This window comes from Salminus brasiliensis, chromosome 9, assembly GCF_030463535.1.
Source record: "Salminus brasiliensis chromosome 9, fSalBra1.hap2, whole genome shotgun sequence".
NCBI lineage: Eukaryota > Metazoa > Chordata > Actinopteri > Characiformes > Bryconidae > Salminus > Salminus brasiliensis.
The window spans coordinates 6,818,452-6,844,036 of record NC_132886.1 but is presented as its reverse complement, the minus strand read 5'-3'; the positions used below and the strand labels follow the sequence as shown (position 1 = coordinate 6,844,036).

Sequence of the window (25,585 nt, the reverse complement as noted above, 5' to 3'; positions counted from 1 at the left end):
AACACTCTCTAAAGCTCCTCAGAATGGTGGCCAGACTGGTTGGAGCTGACAGAAAAGCTACAGTAGCTCAGATAACCACTCTGTACAGCTGTGGTGAGCAGAAAAGCACCTTGTCTAGCAGAAGACCACGTCGCCTTTCACACTTCTGTCAGCCAAGAACAGAAAGCTGAGGCTGCGGTGGCTCACTGAAACTGAAACTGGACTGTTGAAGACTGTAGAAGGTAGCCCAGTCTGATGAATCTTGATTACTGCTAAGGCTCATAGATGGTAGGGTCAGAATTTGGTGCCAACAGCTTGAATCCATCGACCCAACCTGTTTTCTGCCAAGAGTCCAGACTGGTGGAGGCTCAAACTGGTTTTCATGAACATGGCGATTAGTTCAGGGTGCATCAGGGGTCTTTCCGGTCCGCATCTTTGGGATGTGGTAGAATGTAAGATTCAGATCAAGTGCTCCTGAAAAATCTGAAGGAATTGTGTGATACTGTTACATGAACATGGAGCAGAAGCTCACAGGAAGGTGTTCAACATCTTGCAGAATCCAAGCCATGAAGAACCGAGGCTCGTTTAGACCCCAAAAGAGTGATGGGGCCCGAGTGTTGGCTGGCACAGGCGTCCGTTAGCTGGTGTGGAATAGCTGGGGACCCGGTACTTTCCTCTGATCGTGGCAGCTGCCTGGCAATGCCGCATCAGTGGCAGTTAGAAAAGTTAAGAGGGCAGTGGGTGGTATTTTTGTTTTTTTGGAGAAGCCATGTGTTAAGTCTCACGCCCTCTAGTGTCAGCAGCATTGCTAGTGCACTTAATGGGTTAACTGGAAGGACCATAATTGGGAGGAATTGGGGGAAATATGACAAATTCAACAGTATAGATGGTTCTGTAATTTCTATCAATAATTTAGAAATAGTTCTGATCAGAGGAGGACTGGTCGGGTCCCCCTTGTGAGTCTTGGTTCCTCCTAAGGTTTCTTCCTCCAGCTCTGAGGGAGTTTTTCCTTACCACTGTCGCTGTTGGGGTCTGCTCACTGGGGGTCTTTGATCATCTTTTTATGTTACTTTTTTCTGTCTTTTACTAATTATTGATTGTGTAAAGCTGCTTTGTGACAGCAACAGTTTGTAAAAAGCGCTGTACAAATAATTTTGACTTGACAAATTATATAAATAAATAAATAAATAAATAAGAGTGTACTGAAAATCTGTATTTTATTTAATGAATTTCTACTCTTATTAATTGGAATTGATAAAAATATCAGGAACAATAATATAGAGAATCAAATGAGTATGTATGTTTTAATTACTGTTTTTTTATGAAACATTTACAGCATGTTAATTACAGAACAAAACTTTCCAACATATCCAGAAACAAGTTCACATTGTCTGATCATAGACAGTGACCAATCGAGTCACAAACAAAGCCGAAACAGGTCATTTTCAGTGCTGATTATTTTGATTATAAATTCCATGAGCAGTGGCAAAACAGCAGAAGCGGCAGCGAACATTCCTCTGATCATCTTCACCACCACCCACAAAAAGGTGGGAGGTCAAAGATCAATGTTTCCAGGTGAAAAAGTTGATCCCGCGGAGTTCCTCAGGGAGGTATTCTTGGTCCACTGGCCCACTGTACTGTGGGTTGTATTTGTAGCCTTTGGCATAGCCCAGATCCTTCATCAGCCTGGTCGGGGCATTGCGAAGGTGAAGGGGAACTGAAGGTAAAGGTCCTTTGTGGTTCCTCAGGCAGGCCTTGACATTGTTATAAGCTTTATACACCTCTATAGACTTCGGAGCTCTGGCCAGGTAGATCGCGCACTGGGCTAAGATGACCTACATATGGGAGAGACAAGAAAGAACATCACAAGCATGAGATTTTTTTAGTGTGGATATTTCACATGTGAGGCCAAACATATTCAATTCAACTTTTTTCAGCAAGCAAGTGGCAACAGTGGCAAGGAAAAACTCCCCCGGGTTGAGAGGAAGAAACCTTGAGAGGAACCAAGACTCAAAAGGGTAACCCATCCTCCTCAGGTCAAGGCCGGATAATAATAAAAAGATTATTATATTAATACATATTCATTTTATATTAGTTAGTGGATAATTTTAAGTAGCTCCTAAACAATGGTTTAAGATATTTAAAAAATAGAGATTCAGAAGGCAGAATAGCTTTAAAGTAAACACGTGATATTAAGGGTGCACCAATCCGATACTAGCATCGGATATTGGTCTAGATACTAACAAAATTAGCTGGATCAGGTATTGGATAATAAGGCCTGTGCCACCAGTATTCTGGGCTTCATACCTCTGGACCAGAGTGACCTACAGACATGATACACACATCCTAGCAAACAGCAAGACACCTCCTATCTAACCAACTATCTGTAGTTGTACTTCAGCTCGGAAAAACAGCTAAAACCCACACACATGACCTTCAGCAGGGAGCTGGGGATCTCTCTCTCACACACACAGGTGTGAGATGTTTTTTGAGTCCCAGAACAATTCAAAATCCACATGATTTCTCCCTAAATATCAGTAAACTGCAGATTTAATTCCACCGTAGTCATTTTTAAAAGCCATAGCTTTGCTGTTTTTGCTGTTTTTAGCACGCGAGAGAGACAAGAGTGTTTTTTAGAAAGAGACGAGAGCTAAACTGCTCGGTTAAAGGCTTGAACCTGTAACAGAGGACAGATGAGAGCGAGGGGGACGGGTACTGATGCCAATGCAACAGCTGATCTTTCATATATGAAAAACTGAGAAGGGAGGAGCTCCTTGCTCCTCTTTGGTCTCATAGACTTGAAATTTCTGAGCCCAGAAAACCCTGTGCAGAGTTACAGCACTATTTTTTTTATTTTAGTGAGGGAATAAATAGAAATACAGTTCATTTATATCTGTGTTTATTTGATGTAGTTTGTTTTATAAAGTTTGTAAGGAAATGTTCAACGTCAATCCTGATGCCTTAAGTCTTTCCCATATATCTCACAGGTATATGGGTAATTTATTCAATAATGGTAGCAGAATGGTATTGAGTACCGTCCAATAGGCAAAGGTTATGTATTTATATCGGTACAGTAACAGCTGGGATTGATGCCCCCTTATTTATAGTATATAGCTTCTACACTACCTTCCTTTCTTAAGCACTTATTAGTACCGTTTGTTAATTATCAGTAATATGCATGCAAGCCAAACCAATGAGGAACATGCAGGCAAAATACTACCTCACACTCTGGCATCCCGATGAAGTGGCAGGCCTGGAAAGCTGACACAGCCTGAGGGAGTGCTGCTGGATCCGCCAAACCTTTAGAGAGTGTTAGGAGTCAGAACTTCAGACAAAACTGCCTTTTTTCCTCCAGAAATCAGACAGAAAATGTGAGGACTACTACTAATAATGAAAAATAGCTATTGAAAATGAATCATTTTTAATTGACCCTCTTTTAAAATCTACCAACCAGGCAGCAGAAATTAATTTAGCACACACATTAGAGCAAGACTCTCAAACTTGAAGTGTTTCCGTTTGTTCTTAAACATTGCTGACTCACCCACATCCTCACTGGCGAATCGGACCAGCCTGCGGGCCACATACAGCGGGTCTTCCCCTCCCTCCAACATCCTGCCCAGCCAATAGAGGGAAGCATTCTCATCAGAGCCCCTCATCGACTTGTGCAGGGCTGAGATGCAGTTGTAGTGTTCCTCACCTACGAGTGACACGCAATGGTAATCAATTATATACATTACTGACAGGAATGCAACAGCAAGGTTGCACTTTAAAGATTAAATATCAAGCCAAGAAAAATAAATAAAAAAATAATCAAATTTATCCCCTGTAAGGTGAGCTGGACACGGTCAGTACAGCAGTGGCCATTTTTGGGACCACTGCAGTACTTTGATAAGCCTACACCAAACTCAACAAGTGCTGCATGACTCCAACTGAGGCGGCTTCCACCTAAGCATGTTTTTTTCCCCCCAAACAGGCTTCAACCAAAGCTTAATTTACTCTTAAGCCCCTTTCAGACCTGCACGGTAACCCAGAACTGTTTTGGACATTAACCAGAGGAGCTGTGTGTGAATGCAAATGTCCAGATCAGACTTTATACCCTTTATTAGTAATTTGGAGATGGAGGACGGTTCCCGCCTTGTGAGTCTTGGGTTCTCCCAAGGTTTCTTCCTCCAGCTTTGAGGGAGTTTTTCTTGCCACCGTCGTCTCTGACATGCTCACTTGGGTTGGATCAGGTTGTAATAGTGAACAAGGACTTTTTAGGTGTTTTTTTATTTTATTTTAAAGGATTCTGAACTCCAAATCGGCCAATGGCTGATTTCAGACCAGTTTTTTACCAGTTTTACCCTCAAAATAATAACATTTCAGACTATCAAAAATCAAGTGAGATGATTTTGGCTGAACATAGCTTTAAAGATTCTTACGGATATAAAAAAGGTATGAATTGTATTATTATTATTATTTTTTTTTTTTTTTATTTTATTTTATTCATGCTGCACATTTAAAAAAGGCAAGTGTCTTCCAAAGTGTTGCAGAAAATAAATCTTATCATTTAGAAGAATACAATAAAAGAGAAAAACACAGATAGTAAGACAAGACTGAATAAGAGCAGAAAGCATGTAAGGAAGGAGGGGTAAAAAAAAGAAAGAAAAGAGAAAAAGATAAAATAATAATAATAATAATAATAATAATAATGATAATAATAATAATAATTAAAGTGCCACACAAAATAGATTTCTAAACAAAAATCAAAAAATCTAACTTTGCCTTGAAATCAGTTCAGAAATCTGGACTCTGGATTCTGGTATGTGCATCATATGGGTAGAAAAGCATGTCTGGTTTGTGCACAACAGCCTTTTCTCTCATAATGATTCACAGCTTAACAAAGCTGCCAGTCCCAGCTTAATGCTAAAAAAGTCAAACTGATGATTCAGACTAACTGAACTGATGATTATACAGCACAAATCCCCCCCGCACGCGATCCTCCTGTTGATGCTACTATTTCTGAAAGCTTGGCTGGTGGCAAAGCTCTAATAGTTTTTGCATCAGAAAGTGTTCACTGCCAGCTGGCAGATGCCCCTCACAGCCCTGGCCAAGGCAAGGGGCCCTGATGCTCAGAGACAGGGAAGGGTGTCCAGTTTAAACTCCTTTAAAATGTGCTCATCATCTGAAAACGCTTAGAAGAAGCACTACACATGTTTTCAAAGAGAAATGTGGAAGGGGGCGGGGCAATTTCTGAAACCTCCCAAATTCCAGCATGTACTGCACACTCTCCACTAACTCCACACTTTAATAATGAACTAGCTTTGAGAAAGGTGCCATGAAAACAGACTGGTCTTATAAGGGAAAAACACAAAAGTGCAGAGCAGCAGTGCTTAAATTAGTGCACTGTATTTGCCAATACAGCACAGTCTCAGTGCAGGGGTAGCAATTACTAGACTAAGAGGCTGTTTGCATTTTAGCATTTAATCCCAGGATAGTATCTGGATCTACTTTGCCTTTCGTTTACACTTTTTACTAAAACACCTCCAATGTGACCAGATGAGATCCAGATCCAGATGAGATCAGATGTATGAAATTTCCATTTTATCTCCTGTAACTGACCCTGAACAGGGTTGGTCTCCTGCTACTACCTGATTATCATATGATTTCAAATGACATCATAGAGGAAAAGGCTTTGGCTTGTAGCTGCTGTGATCTCTGTAGTGGTCAGCACTACAGAGGACCTTATAGACAGAGACGACCAAACTGGTGGGAAAGAAATGTTCTCTTCATCCATTGATCTCCACAAAAAAATGACCTCTGGGTTCAGCTGTAGAGGTGGAAGAAAAATTAAGGGGGGTTCCATAACATGGTGAATAAAGTACAAGGTTTGCACATTCCAGAAAGAGCCCCATCAGAAAATACAATGGGCTATTTGAGGCACAGGGGGACACCCCTGTAATACCGCCAGCTGTGACTGATCATCTTAAGATATGCCCAATAATAAACACTGAAAATATGGATGATCGTAAACACATCTGCAGGACAGAATGGTCCAAACATCCTCCTCAACGTTGTGCAAATCTTATTTACTTCTACAGGAAACTCTTGGTGGAAGTGATTGCTGCCAAAGTGGAATCTACGGATTATTAATTACAAGGGTTCACTTACTTTTTCTAGCCTGCACTGTGAAAGTTTACACAATCGTAAATAACGATCAGACCACATTGTCAAAGGATACACTTATATATATATAGTACATAAATAAATACATAAACACAGGTTTCCTCTATTATCATCTATCTATCTATCTGATTACCCATAATGCTGCACTTAATCCTTAAAAGGAAAGCTCCTGAAGCATAGCAATCCCTAGGACCACACTTCTCTCAATAATATTCAGTAACAGAAGCTGAAGTACATTCTGTACTTGCCCGCTTTGTCGTAGAGGATATGTGATCTCTGCAGGCCCTCCTTGATGTGCTCCTCTTGGACCAGGATGTGTTGAGGGGGGTGTATGTTTGCACTGCGGGCCTTGGCCACACATGCCTGCACGGCCAGCTGCAGCCCGTTGAGTCCTGCCCGAGCGTCTCCGTCACACAGGTGAGCGATGGTGTCCAGGGCCTTCTGCTCGACACACACCTGTGACCTGCAGATGATGGAAATATGGAAATTCTCACATCAGGTTACGAGGCAGTTAATGAGGAAAGACTTTTAGGTGTTTTTTTATTCTGAATTCTTTACAGCCAATTTTACATGCCCCAAAATATTCACACTGTTCAGATTATCAAAGATCAAGTGAGAGGATTTGGGCTGAATGTAGCTTTAAAGATTCTTACTGATATGAAAAAGGTATGAAACTTTTTTCTGTTGTTGTTTTTAAGCACTTTTTTAATTTTATTCATGCTGCACGTTCAAAGATGACATCCAGTGTTGCAGAATATATATTTTTCATTTAGAAAAATGTAATAAAAGAGAAAACCACAGATGGTAAGACAAGACTGAATAAGAACAGGAAGCATTTAAGAAAAGAAAAATAATTTAATAAAATTAAATTTAATTTATTAAAATAAATAAATACATAATATAATATAATAATCATTATCTATATAAAACAATTATACATTAAATAAATAAATGAAATTTCCCTGCTCTTGTTCCGTCCTGTATTACCATCTGTGATTTTCTCTTTTATTGTATTTTATAAATCTTTTCTCTTTAAAATATGATTTATTTATTTATTTATGTATTAATTACGTATTATACACTTGTCGTCTTTAACTGTGCAACATAATTAAAAAAATAAATGTTTTTTAAAAAAATGTTTAATACCTTTTTTGTATTATTACTTACTATTATTACATTTATTACTTTTGTATTATAACAGTAAGAGGCCATGCCCAGACTGCCAGCCTGAATCTGCTTTTAAGCATCTTTTAAGCAAGTCAATCTAGATCCAGATTGATTGTTGATAGTCTGGACACCTAAAAACCACATGAAATTTGATTTTTGCAAATCAGATCCATGCTACATTTGGAGGTGGTTTAAATGTGATTACAATCGGATCTGTACAGTCTGTGTGTCTCAGTCTGGATGCTCTGGACGCTCAAGCTGAATTTCAAAGCCAGTCAAATCCAGTCAAAATCCAGAGCGACCTCCGTCATTACAGCTTCTGCGTACGAAAGCAGCTTGTTAGCACATACAGCAAATCCGATCTGATCACTTGCAAATAACAGTGCGGACAGTCATCTCATCAGATCTGATGTGAGAATCAAATACATTTTTCCTGCAGTCTGAACACAGCCGAAGGCCAAGTTAACAGAAGACAGAATGCTGCGCCTATAGAGGGCGCCAAAAACCTAAAACACTAGGCATTTCTCATGCTCAGTGGCATCCTCATCAGGTTTCCCACAAGCAAAACAGACTCTAACTGTGGGCTGAGACTGTTGGAATGTGAAATATGAAGGCAGTAAAGCTCAATGAACAGTGAACTTGTCTTGACGTTGGTCTCATTAAGTAGTCAAAGCTCTAACCCTGCTAAACGGAAAGCAGCCTTATAGTCATCTCCCTTATTTAATGCACCCCCCCACACCCACCCCTCCCGAGACCCATCTAAAGTGGTCGCTCCGCTTTGAACACTCAGCTCTTCAATTTCGCTAAGGCAGCAGTGAAAACCCCTCCCCACACCGACAAGCTATGTTAGAGGTGGCTAGCGCTTCATCACCTGCTTACCCCCTAAAACACACCACTGCCTGCCAACCAGGCCCCTGCACTTTTCACGTAGGCCGTGTCAGACGACAGATAAACAGCTTCCTTTTCACTCGTATTACCCCCTAAATGGAGAAGGCAGAGCAGCGGAACATACCAGACACAACCCTTCACCTGTCAGCTGAGCCGGGATTAATAGGACAGAACGTTTTCAGGACAGATTAAGAAGGTATCCGAAGTCTCGGGTAGGCAAGTTCAAGGCCAAAAAAAACCCCAAAAAAAACAACCGACCTTGAACTAGAACCCTCAGTTTCTGACAGATTGACACCCGGCACTACAGTAAAGCTAAAACGGAGGCTCCATATAAATGCCGCTCTTATAAGAGCTTTATGAGCCACTGCTGCAATGCTCTTCCTAGTAATAAACAAAGGCCCTCAAAGGTCAAGCATGCCGAGACTGCGAGCAGAGCACAGATAAAGCTGTACAATGAAAAACACAGAGCGTGTGAGTCAACGAGTGCAAAGCTAAGACAGTAATATTTGTGTCTTATCCTGCCTTTGTTGGAGTAACTGTCTCTACTGTCCAGGAGAAGAAGACTTTCTACTAGATTTTGAAGGTACATTTCTGTGATGATTTGATTGCATTCAGCGACAAGAGCGTGAGGTCAGGATATCGGACAATCAACACCCCACCTCTTCATCCCCAACTCATCCCAAAAGTATTAAATGGAGCACCACCAACCATCATTCTGGAGAACGCAGATCTTCCACTGTTCCACAGCTCAATACTGGGGGCGTTATACCCCTCTAGCCCACGCCTGGCATTAGGAGGCATGGTGCCAATGAGTTCATGTTTATTTGCTCTAGAGAGTCCTATTCTATTGGCAGTACTTCTCTACAGGGACTAGACAGGCTGTGTGTGCTAATTTGCACTTTATTAGAGTATACTGTATTATAATCATGCAGATTATTAAATATGTAAATATAACACATAACTGAATGAGGGATCTATCAGTTCACTTTCCCCAACATGTTGCTGATCCCCCATCGATTATCGTCCATATTAGCTCACATCACCAGGCCTGGTTTCTATATATCGTCTAACGTTTTTAGTTTGTAATAATATTTACAATCTACATCAAACTTCAAATTTCACAAATATATTTCAGAGAAATTTGGTTTTGATATATGAGCCTTTAAAAGTAAACAGTAGTTTAGTCAACGAATGCAAAGCTAAGACAGTAATACTTGTGTACACCCTCCTGTCTCTACTGCCATGGTGAGATACAAACACCTGTAGAGCATGATAACCTTCTTCCATGGCATGGCCATTTATCAGCCTCTCTTTTAGTGCTAATGCCAAGTGGACACTACAGTCAAACCTTCAGAATCGCTGTGCTGCTCACACGACATGACGTTAATCACCTGTATCCTGTTATCTGGATCTTTTACCTGGATCACAAAGCATCACATTGGACTCGGACTCAAAGACCCCAGATCCGAGTCAAACTTGCACCGAAAGATTCAAGACTCCTAACCAGAGCCCCAAGACTCGATTTGGATTCACACTGAAATACTCAAGACTAGACTTGCACCCCAGAGACTTGAGACTAGACTCAGACTTGCATCCAGATACTCAGGACTACATTAAGATTCACACTGAGAGACTCATGATTCATGACTCAGACTCTGACTCTTATCCAGAGACTCAATACTTTCAAAACTTTCTAAGTTCAGTCATGTTACTCTGCTGCGTTCTCTCTTCACTGGCTTCCTGTAACTGCTGACCTCATCGGATTCAAACCCCTGACCCTGGTCTACAAAGCAAAGACTGGACTAGCCAGCCCCTCCGTACTTGATGGCGATGGTCAAAAGCCGATCTGCACCAAGAGTCCTTCCAGCTTCAAGTACGGCTCGGCTCGACCCGCCATCCCTCAAAATCCACGGAAGACAAGTGTCCAGACTTTTTTCTGTCCTGCACCGAAGTGGTGGAACGAACTTCCCCTGGGTGTCCGAACAGCAGAGTCCAACGCTCACTGTCTTCAAACCCAGACTGAAGACCCTCCTCTTCTGAGAGTACTTGGGTGAAGAGTAGAGTATTATGGTCTCTTACTGACTTGTGTTTAGTAGAGTCTAAACTTAGAGGATCTTTGAATTATTAGTCTATTTAAACTAGCTGAGGTTTTTCTTGAATAAACAGTGAAGCACTTTTGTAAGTCGCTCTGGAGAAGAGCGTCTGCTAAATGCATTAAATGTAAATGTAATACTAGACTCTAACTGTCACCCAGAGACTCAAGATTAGACTCGAACACACGCCCAAAGACTTGAGACACTTGACATTACACTCAAACTTGCATGAAGAGACTCAAGAACCCAAGCTTATGCCCAGAGACTCCACATTAGACTCGTACACACAGTAACGCCTAGACTCGAACAAAGAGACTTGAGACTAGACTTAAACTTGGACCTAGAGACTCATGACATGATTCGATCTCGCAGCAGGAAACTCAAGACTTAACTATGACTTGCATCTGAGAATCAAATTGAACTTGTGTATGTTATTGGACAAAAGTATTGAGACACCTGTTCGTTCACCATTTCTCCAGAAATTATTAAAACAGTTGGTCCTGCCTTTGTTGGAGTAACTGTCTCTACTGTCCAGGAGAAGAAGACTTTCTACTAGATTTTGAAGGTACATTTCTGTGATGATTTGATTGCATTCAGCGACAAGAGCGTGAGGTCAGGATGTCGGACGATCAACACCCCACCTCTTCATCCCCAACTCATCCCAAAAGTATTAAATGGAGCACCACCAACCATCATTCTGGAGAACGCAGATCTTCCACTGTTCCACAGCTCAATGCTGGGGGCGTTATACCCCTCTAGCCCACGCCTGGCATTAGGAGGCATGGTGCCAATGAGTTCATGTTTATTTGCTCTAGAGGGTCCTATTCTATTGGCAGTTCTTCTCTACAGGGACTAGACAGGCTGTGTGTGCTAATTTGCACTTTATTAGAGTATACTGTATTATAATCATGCAGATTATTAAACATGTAAATATTACACATAACTGAATGAGGGATCTATCAGTTCACTTTCCCCAACAGGTTGCTGATCCCCCATCAATTATTGTCCCTATTAGCTTACATCACCAGGCCTGGTTTCTATATATCATCTAACGTTTTTAGTTTGTAACAATATTTACACTCTACATCAAACTTCAAATTTCACAAATTTCAAAAAAAGAAAAATTCAGAGAAATTTGGTTTTGGTTTCAGTAGTTTAAATGACCTGAGCATATTTTTTTTTACCTGCTCTTTACTGAGTCAATTCCTTCATACCTTACTATGCCCAGCGTCTTACTAGCATTTCCAGCATTTTCACCCTTTGACCCACACAACACTAGTAAAGCACATGCAGGGAATTGTACCAACGTCGCCCGACAACTGTGAACAAGATTTAGGGTTAGCGGACTGCTATCAGGTGTCTCTGGCCCATAGACACAGACAAGATAAATGACATGTCCATCCTCCACCAAAAACAACTCTAGGTGCTCAGCGAATTTCTCCTGAAATGAAGCCCTGGGGTTGTGCTGGATTCTTTGGCACCGGTCTGGAGGATAGTGTTATTGTGGGGTCAGTTGGTCGTGAGAAGACCGTAAGAGTGTCTAGTGACCAGCTGGCCAGCTAAGCTTGTGATACCAGCAAGCAGGAGATCCAGACTGGGCTCTAAGTGGGTCAGAACTAAATTTAAATAAGGCAAATTGGGTTCTTCCGGGCCACTGCTCTGTGGATTAGTTTTCTGTGTGTTAACACTCTTAATTCGATTGATGGTAGTCTTGATAATTAGCTGACGAAGTGAATCCAGAACTCTACACTAATCAGAGCTTCGGCCTAGAAGTACCTTGGACGGACAGATTGAGACTAATGGATAAACCAGAACATTGGGACTGGAGACACAATGAACAGTTCTGCAGTTCTCTTTTGGTTAAAATAAGCGTTCAGGCGGTTCATTGTACATGGCAGGACAGACTTGGACCCAGAGAACTCACACCAAGCTACCCGAGACTAGACTAAGCCCCCAGAGACTCAATACGTGACTTGATCTCGCAACAGGAAAATCGAAACTTAACTCTGACTCGCACCTGAGACTCAAATTGAACTTATACACACTATACGGACGAAAGTATTGGGACACCTGCTTGTTCACTGTTTCTTCCAAAATCAAGAGTATTAAAACAGTTGATTCTGCGTTTGTTGGAGTAACTGTCTCTACTGTCCAGGAGAAGAAGGCTTTCTACTAGATTTTGGAGGAGCATTGCTGTGATGATTGACTGCGTTCAGCGCCAAGAGAGGTCAGGATGTTGGATGATCACCACCCCACCTTCGGATCTTCCCGGCTACGGTGCTGTGTTGGGACCTCCCGCCCCTTCCTGCATCCAGCCGCTAAATTTTGTGGTGATGCAGAGAGGTGAGGGCGGTGGACGTAAGGGATGGCGGGGCATGCGGGACACTTCACCAGCTTAAGCGTTAACTCGCCAGGTTCAGCTTTAGCTCTTGGAGACTAGAAGAGAGGGTGGTGCTAGGTTAGCCTTGTGATTGGTCGAGAGTATGCTGTTGTAATTCTGACCCACTTTTTGGGCCGCCCATCTCACACGGAGAGAAGAACAATACTGGTGAAGTACAGACAAGTGCAGACATTTATTAGACTTTGGGAAGGTATTCATAAGAGATACGTTGTACCTTGGGGGCCCTGAGGAGCCAGATTAGCTTCAATAGAAAGATCCAAGGGGCTTTAAGATTGATGCAAAGTGATGCAGAGCAGATACCAGCTGACAAATATATTTTGTAACATGGGTCACAAACAGTTGACGAGTGTTTAGCGCTCTGCACTGCTAACAGTTATCCTCATAATAATGGCTTTAGTAAGAGTCTATGCAAGGATCAGGTCACTGGGGGCTTTTTGAGGCTTGTTTGGATGGTGAAGGCACTTGCAGGTGGCTCCATGACAGTGGAGTCAGTCTGGGAAGCGAGCAGCAGCAGGGAAGTCGACCAAGTCACCGTCGACCTTACACCAGCATCAACCTAGACACTTCCACATTGTGCAGGTTGCATGATACAGGCATACGAATCCGTCTTAAATCGAAACCATAAATATTTACAAGGTGATCCAGTTCGTAAATCACCAGCTTGTAAACGAAGCCCTAGCTGGCAGGAACGCATCACAGCATTGGTTTCATGAATTTGTTTGAACCTGGAGCAAAACAGCCTTCATCTATCACAGGAAGAGTCCAGCCTGTCAGTGTCTGCACTCATCACACCATTCCTGTGACTTCACACTACGTTAGAGAGCCTAGAGTGAACAATTAACAGCAGCAGGATTTAAACACCCGCTGCCCAACAAACGTGAAGCATGGCGGAGAAACAGCAGAGGCACCAGGCGACACCTTGTAAAACCCAAACCCAAGCTTTTAACTGAACCGATTACTTTTGGCCAGTAAACAGAAGGGGTGATAAAATGTGGCAGGGAGGACAGGCAAAAAAAAAAAAAAAAGAGCTTGGCTGTCCCAATTGGCACAGACAACCTGCCAACATTCCTGAAGCCGCTGGGACATTGTTAATGACACTCTTCTGACAAACGAGGGTGAAATGTAGTTCTCTTAAACCTGATAGGGAACACGGTTTGGCAGCTAAGCTGGGTCAAGTTTCACCAGGTCAAGTGGAAAATGTTTGATTGCCCTGTTTCTTATTTGTTGCCGGTGATATTGCATACACTATGTGTCCAAATGTTTGTGGACACTCCTTGTGGACATCTCCCCAACTATGTATACATCCATCTATCTATCTATTCCACATCTAGGCATTTACCTCTCTCCTATCCTTCCTTCCATGCATTCATTCATCTATTGACCCCCAACTTTGTATGCATCCATTTAGGCATCATATTCATCATCGATGAAACCATCCACCCATCCTTCTCTTCTTATCAATCCATCTGTCCATCTATTCTTCCATCCATTTATCCCAACTATGTATCCATCCATCTCTCCTCACATACGTCATTTATCTCTATTCTATTCTTCCAATATATCAACTTATTCCTCCACCTCTCCATCTATTCCTCCATCCATTTATCCCCAACTTTGTATCCATTGTTCTAAGCATCTTATCCATTCATCCATCATCTATCTCTCACTACACATTCATCCATGAATCCATCAAACCATGCATCTCTCTGTATCAATCCATCCATCTATCCAAACTATTAATCCATCCACCCATCATCTATCTCTCTCCCAATATATCAACTTCCATCCACCTCTCCATCTATCCATCTATCTGTCCATCAATCTATCCCCAACTCTGTACCCATTAATCTAGGCATTTTATCTCTCCGTTATCCATCCCCAACTTTGTTTCCACCATCTAGGCATCTTATCAATATATCATCTATATCTCTCCCAATATATCCATCTATCTATCCATCTATCTATCCCCAAATATGTATCCATCCATCCATGTATCCATCCATCCACCACTCCATATATTAATCCATCAATCAATACCCAACTATGAACTCATCCATCTAAGCATTTTACCTATCCATCTATGCATCCATCCATCATCTCTTTCTCTTCATCAATTAATCTATCCACCTACACATCCATCCATCTAGCAATCGACCCATCTGTCTCATACTGACACAGTAGTACTAGCAGTACTAGCAGTAGTATTACAGACTTAAGGACATTTCCACATGTTTGCATGCATTGAAAGATTTCTGTACAGGGTGATAACGCTGTGGGAGGGGGGGGGGGGGGCGGCGGCAAAATACTTTCTTATTCTTAGAAACTTCTAAGAAAGCGAGGCGAAGATTCAGCGTGGGTAGTTACGATTCTAGTGGGGCGCACTGCACCTGTCTTGTGGGACAGACAATGGAAAGGGCTTTGTGTGCCAACAAGGTGACTCACTGCTAGTTTCATTAAGACCAAGATCACAATGGATTTCCTCCAAGCATACCATTCCCGAACATTACACCCCATAAAAGCTTACTCATAAAAACTAAACCCCACCACCATCCCTGTTAGGCTTTGAGTTGTTTCTTTAAATATGCATGACTGCATCCACAGCAAGACAAAGCGTTTAAAGCAGCACATATAGGATGGATCAATCCTCCACAGGAAAAAAACCCCTCAAATATAGCCTTTTTTGCAGATTTTAGACACAATTCTTACTTATTTATAACATTTAAAAAAATAAACAGAAATAAAAAAGTGCTGTTACTTTTGCAAATGCCATGTTATTATTAGTTATTTGCATTTCTTTTTTAATTAGGCTGCTAAACAGTAATAATTCAATAACAATAGTATTATTAACAATAAAACAAATTATTTTACCCAATTAAAAACATCTAAATAAAGAAATGGGGGACAATAATAATAATAATAATAATAATAATAATAATAAAAATAATTGATAACCATAAATAATAATGCTTTTTAAAAGGTAAAGGTTCACGCATTTGTCACTATATTATGTACAGCGAAATGTGTCCTCTGCAGTAGTAAACCCAGAGCGGTGGGCAGCCAACTCCAGTGTCCGGGGAGCAGAGAGGGTGAAGGGCCTTGCTCAAGGGCCCAACAGTGGCAGCTTGCCGAGCCTGGGTATCGAACCCACCACCCTGTCATCAATAGCCCGGAGCTCTAACCGCTGCCACCACTGCAGTCATGTTTGTGTATTCGAATATTTTACGACAGCTGAGAACATCCCTCAGCCAATCAGATTTCAGAATCAGTATAATAACATTGTTTTTAATGCATTTAAAATTGTTACAATTTAATTATAAAGACTGTTCATACACTGAGGTTCGACTGGTCAGGCTGTTTCAAGGGAAGTTCTCCGCAGAGTTGAACTGAACTGGGTACTGTAATACTTGAGAACAACCTGGTAGAACCTCTTGGTTATTCACCAGCATACTGAAACTACACTCTTCCACCCCCATATCAGCAAGGTCTTCTGTTCTACTGCATGTGTTACGCCATTAAAGCTGCCCATACAGAACCCATGCATCAACACAGCGATGCATGTGTAATCAGACACCTTTACGATTCTTTGACGATTGGTGTATGTGTCTCTGGGGGCCATTCTCATAAACCGCAAAGCTCCAGATTCGGCTCTCGGTCACTCAACACCAGCTCCAAACAGCATCGTGTTTACCGTGAGGAGGGGGAGCACAGAACCGGCAGACCCTTAAACCTGAGACACTTGCATGTGCCTGCCAGCAGCTAACAGCTGTCCCTCTCCACACACCATACACAGACACTCACCTTCGCTAGCCAGATGGGAGGGATTATGGGTGTGGCTTAAATCCCTTTTTATCCAATCACAAGTCACAGGCTGGTTTCCGGGTGCCTCGCGGGCCGGCTGGAATTCCACGCGCTCTGTGATAACAAGGGCGCATTTCACACACTTACACACACACACACACACACACTTACTCTGAGCATCGCTCTGCAGAAATTAAACGCTTTCGCTCTGAAGCATCGTCCGGCAGGACGTGCAACCCCAGTGAATCCACAGCCCGGCGCAGGATCGAGCCCATTGCTGTTACAGACAGCTTCTCCAGCACCAGCACTCTGCAGCGGCTCAGCAAGGCGCTGTTCACCTGGAACGAGGGGTTCTCCGTGGTGGCCCCGAGAAGCGTGATCGTGCCACACTCCACGTGAGGCAGAAACGTGTCCTGAAGACACAGACAGGAAGTGACGAGATCAAGAGAGGAAGAGACAGAGTCAGAAACATGGGAGGCAAAGAGAAAAAGGTCCTGGGCATCCCCAAGGTGGCCAAATATCAAGGGTGAGTAGTCAAGAGGAAGTCTGGGCAACTGGCATCATGTTTGATATATATATATTCTTAAAAACAAATGCAATTAGTTCTGTAATAAGAAATCTCACAAATGCTGTAGTCTAAATACTATATAAATAAAATACTGTACTTAGAGATAAAGCAACAATAACAAAAATTCAATAAGAACTTTGTATGTAATTGAGTTCGCACTGTACTTACAGAGAAAGCAAGGGCTATGGTGAAAAGTATGGTCATTAGTACTGTATATCTATAAACTACTGTTAAAAGTGTCTGCTTGAATTAAAGATGTTGTGGGTTAAAAATAATAATAATAATATAGATAATATCAGTAATGAAGATGCTTTATTAAGGCTGTATCTGAAGAGCTTAAAGGACAAATTCCACGATGCTATGCGTTTTTTGTTAAATATGAATTATAAAATTTTGCCCATTTTCTATCTGCACTGTAAAGTATTATTTCACATAGTCACAGAGAAATAATCGGCAGAAAACGTTAACAGGTTAACAGTAATGTTTTCCAAAAATATTTTTATTTAGGCTACAAGTTGGAAGATTTACTAAAACTTTACTTAAAATGTTAAAAAAATAAAATAAATAATAATAATTTAAAAAGCTTATGTTAAGTTTCTCTAAAGTTTCAAATGTCACGGATAATGGTGGAGCAACCATGAGTAGTATTAAACCCAGAATTGGAAAGTAATATGTACACGCGAAGGAAAGTTAGCATAATTGCGGTATGGGGAGTAAAGCTTCCTACATCAAAAATACAATTATTATAACACTATTATAACACATTTCAAATGTAAACACTTTACAGAGTTCAAACTAGGGCTGCATGATACTGAAAAAAACACAACAAAAACAAAATTGCAATAAATACAGCAGTGATATTATTTAATATATTTTGATATGGAATATTATTAATATTATCATATAATATTAAAAAATGCAGGAATTTTCACCAGACGTCAATGACCCAACATGTCATGATATTAATAAAGCACTCAGTGTATCTAACATTCAAGTAAAATAAATGGTATTGGGAACACTGTATATGTACAAAATATATAATATAAATAATATTAAGGAAAATGCTGATATTAAGTGGCATGAGGGACTATTGTGCATGCACACATTGCGATGGTGATGCTCAAATTGCTGATATTTGCCAGTAGGGGTGGGCGATGTGGTAAAACTAATCTATCACAATATTTATGGACATTTTGACAACACACAATATTAATTATTTATTGTGATACCTGTGGTATCACAATAAGTAGCGACAGGTTTTTAAAAACTGCAACTCAAATAGTCTCCAATACTCAGTGTTGTAATTTTTACTGAAACTATGCTGCACTTGATCCACGCATAAGTTTGTAATAAAACGTATATTATATATACGATAAAACATCAGCCTATTTTCCACCCTATTGTTTAGCCCTAGTTCAAACATTTGGCTTTTCAAAAGTTTTTATATAATATTTTAAATAAGATTTAGCTTATTTAATGTTTTCTAAAGCTTTCTAGCACTATTTAAGTACTATTGTTCATTTTACTAGCCAAAATAGTAGCAAGCAAGAAAGCAAATTTCCAAAGTAATTTCCAAACTCACGTCAGGAGTGAAAACTGTCCAATTATCAGGACGTGCTCCCACATATCGCATATCTGATATTTTTGCAGATATAATCAGTCTAAACAGCTACTCACATTACACACACTTCTCTCTGCCAGTGGAATATCTACACTATACGACCAAAACTACTAAGACACCTGTTCAATCCTTGTTCCTTCTTGCTGTGAGGATTTGATTGCATTCAGCGACAGAAACATTACTGAGTTCAGGATGTTGGATAATCACCACCCCACCTCATTCCCAACCCAAAAGTATTAGATGGAGCACCAACCATCCATCACTCCAGAGAACACAGTTCTTCCACTGCTCCACAGCTCAATGCTGGGGGGCTTTACACCCCTCTAGCCCACGCCTGGCATTGGGCAGCATGGTACCAACAGGTTCATGTTTGTTGATCTGCTCCAGAGAGTCCTATTCTATTGGCAGTACTTCTTCTCTACAGGGACTAGACAAGCTGAGTGTGTGCATTTGTACATCTGTGTCAGCAATGGGTGCAACTTAAAGTAGCTCAATTCATTCATTAGAATGGGGTGTCCACAAACTTTTGTATGCCTATACGGACAGTACCTCTGCAGACCTAGCCTTCTGTATTCACTGACTCTCAGTGTTCATCTCCTCCTCACTGCTTACTGACGGGCACTCGAGCACGATTTAGCGTCTGAAATTCTTTCCATCTTTGACGTCTTAATAGAGCTATTTTGGAGTTTATCACCACAGCGAGGCTTTGTCTGTTCCGACAACAACGCGAGCGGTATAAGCTCTCCATTGTCTCGTAGAACGGGATCTGTATTTAGACTTACAATGCAAACCCAACAGGATGAGCAAGGAAGGGGGGGGGGGGGGGGGGGAGTCCCCTTGTCTCTTGTTTGTTTAAGGCATCCAAAGCCCAGAGCGTATTTTGAGCAGAGCTGTAGTCGCTGTAGTTAAAGCTGGAGACATGCACCGTGTCCACCGGTCCCCCCTGGGGGTCTCTCACTGCATGCCAGTTCCTATTCAAATGCCATGCCTTCTTCCATCTCAGGTTTAAAGCAAGCCTGCGATATATCACTTATGAAAATGACAGTACGGTGGGCTGCTAATCCTCATCTACTGCCAGTGTCACTTCATTATGAACATTTGTTGGGATCAATATATAATTATAGGCATTGGGCTGTAATTAGGTGGGCTTTTGTAGATCCATACGAACAACTTTACATTTTTAGATGTTAAATATGTACGTATTTGCAGGAGTTTAATGGTTTAGAGCAGGGAAGAAAGTATTGGTGTAATGGAGGCTGCCCCTTCAGATGAGCTAATGCTAGTCTGTGACTCGGCCATGCAGATTTCACCTTTTCAACATCTAGAGAATTCGACCCTTCCTCTCTAGAAAAGCCACCCAGGTGCTCGTTCAGTCTCTCGTCACTTCAAGACTTGATTACTGCAGCTCTCTTCTGGCTGGTCTCCCTTTGTGCACCATCAGATCCCTGCAATTTATCCAGAATGCAGCAGCACGGGTCATCTTCAACGTTTCTAGGTTCAGCCATGTTCAGCTCCTTCTCCTCCTCTGCTGCGTTCTCTCTTCACTGGCTTCCTGCATCAGATTCAAAACCTTGATGCTGGCCTATGAAGCCAAGACTGGACCAGCCAGCACCTCCGTACTTGATGGCAATGGTCAAACTCTGATCTGCACCAAGAGTCCTTCCAGCTTCAAGTACGGCTCGGCTCGGCTCGACCCGCCATCCTTTAAGATACACGGAAGATGAGCGTCCAGACTTTTCTTTGTCCTGCACCGAAGTGGTGGAACGAACTTCCCCTGGGTGTCCGAACAGCAGAGTCCAACGCTCACTGTCCTCAAACCCAGACTGAAGACCCTCCTCTTCCGAGAGTGCTCAGGCAGAGTGTAGAGTACGTGGAGTATCGTGGTCTCTATTTTGACATCTGTATTTAATAGTATCTAATCTGAGGTATTTTTGGATCCTAGTCTTTACAAACTAGCTAAGCTTATTTTCTGAGTAAACAGTGAAGCTCTTTTGTGAGTTGCCCTGGAGAAGAACAGCTCGTGAATGTGCTCAGACTCTAAGCATGAGATTTGTTCTCCTCAGTTGGTGACTTTATATCCCACTGACAGAGAAGAATTTAAGCATTCAAAAGGTGCTTTCAGACTTCTACAGTACCCTTGAAGAACCCTCTGAATGGATGAAATGGTCTAGACATCACTAGCTAGAGTAGTTAGCCTAGTAACTAGAGCCACACTTCTAACCTATACAGCCGAAACTCCAAATTTTGGCTTCACAGGACAAAGCAACACTTAGTTGAGAACTGAAATCAATGTGAAATAAGAAGTTTATTCCTGGTAATTTAGAGCATTTCTATTGGTCCATTCATCCAGAGTTATTTACACAGATAAATTACTCTCAAAGGGATCTCACTGTTAATCTAGGAATTGAAAGGGTGTGGAGTTCAGTATTCTAATATTCTGCCTAAGGCTGTATGATATGGACTAAATACAGCATTACAATTACACAGCAACATACTGTGTGAAATACTACAAACAGTGAAGCTTTTTTAATAAGTTTCATTAAATAATAATATTTTTACATTTAAAAATGACTTTCATACCAAACTAAACAAAGATCTGATCCTGGATCGTGACTCTTACATTGAGAAGCTTTGTGAAAATCCCTGCCATCCCTCAACAGTACAGCGTGCAAGTGTTTTTGCAAATAAGCAACTGAAAGTTGCGACTGACCTGCTGAGACTTATTAAAGCGGTGTATCTCGTCAATGAAAAGGATGGTTTTCCTCTTGCAGAGGCGAAGCTCGTTCTGAGCCTGTTTAATGACCTCTCGCACATCGTTGGTGGAAGCGCTGGTGGCAGAGAGAGTCACGAAGCGTGCTGAACCCTTCTTTTTACTGGAGCTGGCAATGATGTGGGCCAGGGTCGTCTGCAAACAAACAGCCAAACAACCCAGCATTACACAGTATACAATCAAATGGATGAGACTGGCCTGCATTTCTCAGGTCTAGCATTCAATGCACACCTAAATAAATAAATAATGCTGTTTCTGGGGAAATGGCCTACCCAAGGAGAGGACGATGATGGGGGTAATCAGACCTAGGGTACTGGTGGGCAGAAGGGCACACAGAATCCACAATACGCCCTTACAACTAGAACTAACGCACCAATTAACCGCTCAGTCGCACAGTGTGGATGGCTGAAGGAACATCTTGTGGAGGTTTAACCTGATTAACACTTCTAAATACATCAACCAACCATAGCATTAATATCACTGACCGATGATTATCTGGTTCCAGTGGCACCGGTCAAGGGGATGATATATTAGTGCATTAGGCAGCAAGTGAACAGATAGCTCTCGAAGGTGATGTTGGTGTCAACAACAGGACAAATGAGCAAGCATAAGAATCTGAGACACTTTGACCAGAACCAAGCTGTGATGTTCTAGACGTCTGGGTCAGAACATCTCCGAAACATCAGGCAGGTCTTGTGGGGTGTCCTGGTATGAAGTGGTCAGTACCTATTAAAAATGCTCCAAGAAAGGACAACCGGTAAACCAGCAACAGGGTAATGGGCGCACCCCAAGGTCCCTTGTGGAGTCTTTGTCTCGATAGATCAAAGCTGTTCTGGTGGCACGAGGGGTATCTACTCATTTTACACACGTGGTCTTAATGTTTTGGCTGATGGGTGTACAGCTAATAATAAAGTTTACTGCAAGTCAGTGAGATGAGTCTCATAAAAGATCCATAATATAACCTGACACCAGTGTGTACACAAATACGAGATGAGGGAACGCCATAAACCTCGTCTTCTTTCTGTCTTGATTGTTGATAACACACTGATCGCTTTCCCACCGTAACACTGACTTTTCCTGACTAGAGGGGAATAATGGAGCAGTGAAACTACTAACTGTGTTCTCTGGAATGATGGATGATGCTCCATCCAATAGTTTTGGGATGAGTTGGAGATGATGAGGTGGGGTTGGTGATCACAATTAATACAGAAAACAATTAATAAGCAGGTGTCCAAATACTTTTGTCCACATATTGCATTCGCATTGTATTCATAATTATTGCATTTGTAATCCTATAGATATTTAGGCATTACACAGCTCACCATCCTAAACATCGCACGCTCACGGTCACCCGGCCAGAAAGTATTACAGTCATTGCTACCATAAAATAAGTCACCTCTGCGAGACAACGAGCAATAACGAGGCTGCATTGAGGTCACTGAGACCTAAATACAGCATCAGACACGCAGAAACACAGGCAGAGGAGAACGCCAAGGTCCTTCACAAGCTCCCTCGGTTTGCCACGCCAATGCTCGATGAGGATGGGTTACACATTCCACAGCAGATGAAGAGGGTTCAGGCTGCAGACTGTCAGCGCCGGCTGCCTGAGATGCATCTGTGCCGGGCCCTTTATTGGAGACGGGTTGGACAAAACGGGAATCTTGCATGAGCGAGTGGGCCACTGCTACACATACACACATATTTAGGGACTATATGGAGGAAGACAGACTGGAAGACGGACTGGAAGACAAGGACAAACTAAAAAACAAACTGGAGGACAAACTGGAGGACAAAGACAAACTGAGTGGGTGGGCCACTGCTACACATACACACATACTTAGCGCCTATATGGAGGAAGAGAAACCGGAAGACAAAGACATACTGGAAGACAAACCAGAAGACAAAGACAAACTGGAAGACAAAGCGAAAGACAAAGTGAAAGACAAAGTGAAAGACAAACTGAAAGGCAAAGTAAAAGACAAACTGAAAGACAAAGACAAACTGGAAGACAAAGACAAACTGGAAGACACTCTGAAAGACAAAGACAAACTGGAAGACAAAGACAAACTGGAAGACAAAGACAAACTGGAAGACAAAGACAAACTGGAAAACAAAGACAAACTGGAAGACAAAGACAAACTGGAAGACAATGACCAACTGGAAGACAAAGACAAACTGAAAGACAAAGACAAACTGGAAAACAAAGACAAACTAGAAGACAAAGACAAACTGGAAGACAAAGACAAACTGAATGATAAAGACAAACTGGAAAACAAAGACAAACTGGAAGATGAAGACAAACTGGAAGACAAACTGGAAGACGAAGACAAACTGGAAGACGAAGACAAACTGGAAGACGAAGACAAACTGGAAGATGAAGACAAACTGGAAGACAAAGATACACTGGAAGACAAAGACAAACTGGAAGATGAAGACAAACTGGAAGACAAACTGGAAGATGAAGACAAACTGGAAGACGAAGACAAACTGGAAGATGAAGACAAACTGGAAGACAAAGATACACTGGAAGACAAAGACAAACTGGAAGACGAAGACAAACTGGAAGACGAAGACAAACTGGAAGACGAAGACAAACTGGAAGACAGACTGTCAGATGGGCTATAGGTACGGGTGGGTGTGGGTGTCGGGCCAGTATCAGCAGAAGATGCTGGATCTGAGACTCATCCATCCATTTTCGGATGATCTGGTCAGGGTCGAGGTTGGTCCAGACCCTACAAGGACGGCAGGAATTAGCTGGTCAACCTGCAGACAGTCACACAGGGTCAGGCTGTCTAGCCAACCAGTGTCCACAAGCCGGTTTACCAGCTAGCCAGCCTGACCCTGTATGACCACGCCGGTCCACCGTTTTCGACCAGCTCAGACCTCCTGAAATCAGATACCTTACCAAAGCGGGTCTAGATCTGGACACTCCTCTATAATAAACCAGACACAGGCCTTATTAGACCCTTTAAAACCACACCTTGCCACATCCTGGAGGTCCCCAGAAGATGAGAGATGGGATCTCCTGGGACTGCAGCAGAGATCTCAGCAGGGTTTGCTCTCCCACAACTTTATTTTGCCCAAAATATTCCTCTAGAGAGCTCGGCCTCAGCTTCTCGGCCAGTGGCTTGTTTACGTTCAGCAGGGACTCCCACTTCATGCCTGGACTGGTGCTGGAGGTGGAGGAAGACGATGGTGAAGAAGAGGAGGAAGAGGAGGAGGAGGAGGAGGAGGAGGAGGTCTCCTTCTCGCACTTTTCAGTCAATTTAGGGTCTTTGGATTTGTTCTGAAATAGTGAAAACACTCCACCAGTACCAGCACCACCAGTACCAGTACCAGTACCAGCACCAGTACCAGTACCAGCACCAGTACCACCAGTACCAGTACCAGTACCAGTACCACCAGCACCACCAGTACCAGCACCAGTACCACCAGTACCAGCACCAGCACCACCAGCACCACCAGTACCAGCACCAGCACCAGTACCAGCACCAGTACCACCAGTACCAGCACCAGCACCAGCACCACCAGCACCAGCACCAGTACCAGTACCAGCACCAGCACACAGCCGCTCAGCCTTCCCTCCTGCTCCTCCAGCCTCGCCGTTAACGCGGGCTTTCTTAGCCGGCGGCGCATTTTCACTAAACCGCTCCTCGCCGCTCTCTGTCTGGTGGTTCAGCAGACACTCGTCCAGGTGGGCGTTAATCCTGGTGGGCTCGAAATCGCCCGCACACACGGGACACTTCACACTGTCTGCTTCCTTCAGCCCCGCCATATCGCTGCCCGTCCGCTCGCGCCAGATACTCCGACGTCAGGCGTTAGTTTGTTTATTTGGACATAGTTTTTTATTATTTTTTTTTAATAAATAAAAGCGTGTTTTTCGCAATTTAAATACTTTTTCCGCAGTTTCTGGTCACGTATAAACAGTTAATATAAACAATCACATGGGGGGAAAAGCTTTCTAAGGTCGTGAACTTGGTATCTGTAAGGCATTATGGGAAATGTAGTCCGGCCATGAATACACACAGACTGCAGTGTTTATTATATTTAGGCCTCAATATTTTATTTTTAAAATATGATTTAATTTATTATAATTGTCAAAAAGTGTTTGTATAATCATATAAGACGTCTATAT

At 42.2% G+C, this 25,585-nt stretch overlaps 1 protein-coding gene across 1 annotated transcript; it reads right to left on the bottom strand.

The window, feature by feature from the left end:
- Positions 1-1,259: 1,259 nt before the first annotated feature.
- On the bottom strand, positions 1,260-25,233 carry wrnip1 (WRN helicase interacting protein 1). The gene is made up of 7 exons (XM_072688715.1): positions 24,431-25,233; positions 21,391-21,585; positions 16,663-16,904; positions 6,393-6,607; positions 3,521-3,676; positions 3,200-3,279; positions 1,260-1,814 (listed from the first exon to the last, which is right to left on the bottom strand). The coding sequence occupies exons 1-7, from the start codon at positions 25,223-25,225 to the stop codon at positions 1,542-1,544; spliced, it is 1,956 nt and encodes a 651-aa protein (XP_072544816.1). The 5' UTR covers positions 25,226-25,233; the 3' UTR covers positions 1,260-1,541.
- Positions 25,234-25,585: the final 352 nt, after the last annotated feature.

Bases quoted from the DNA above. Each gene is read 5' to 3' on its own strand.
- wrnip1 (XM_072688715.1), bottom strand. From the start codon at position 25,225: ATGGCGGGGCTGAAGGAAGCAGACAGTGTGAAGTGTCCCGTGTGTGCG. The intron at 3,677-6,392 runs GCAAGTACAGAA...TGTCACTCGTAG, and splicing joins TATCCTCTACGACAAAGCGG to GTGAGGAACACTACAACTGC. The intron at 1,815-3,199 runs GTAGTATTTTGC...TCCCATATGTAG, and splicing joins TCGGGATGCCAGAGTGTGAG to GTCATCTTAGCCCAGTGCGC.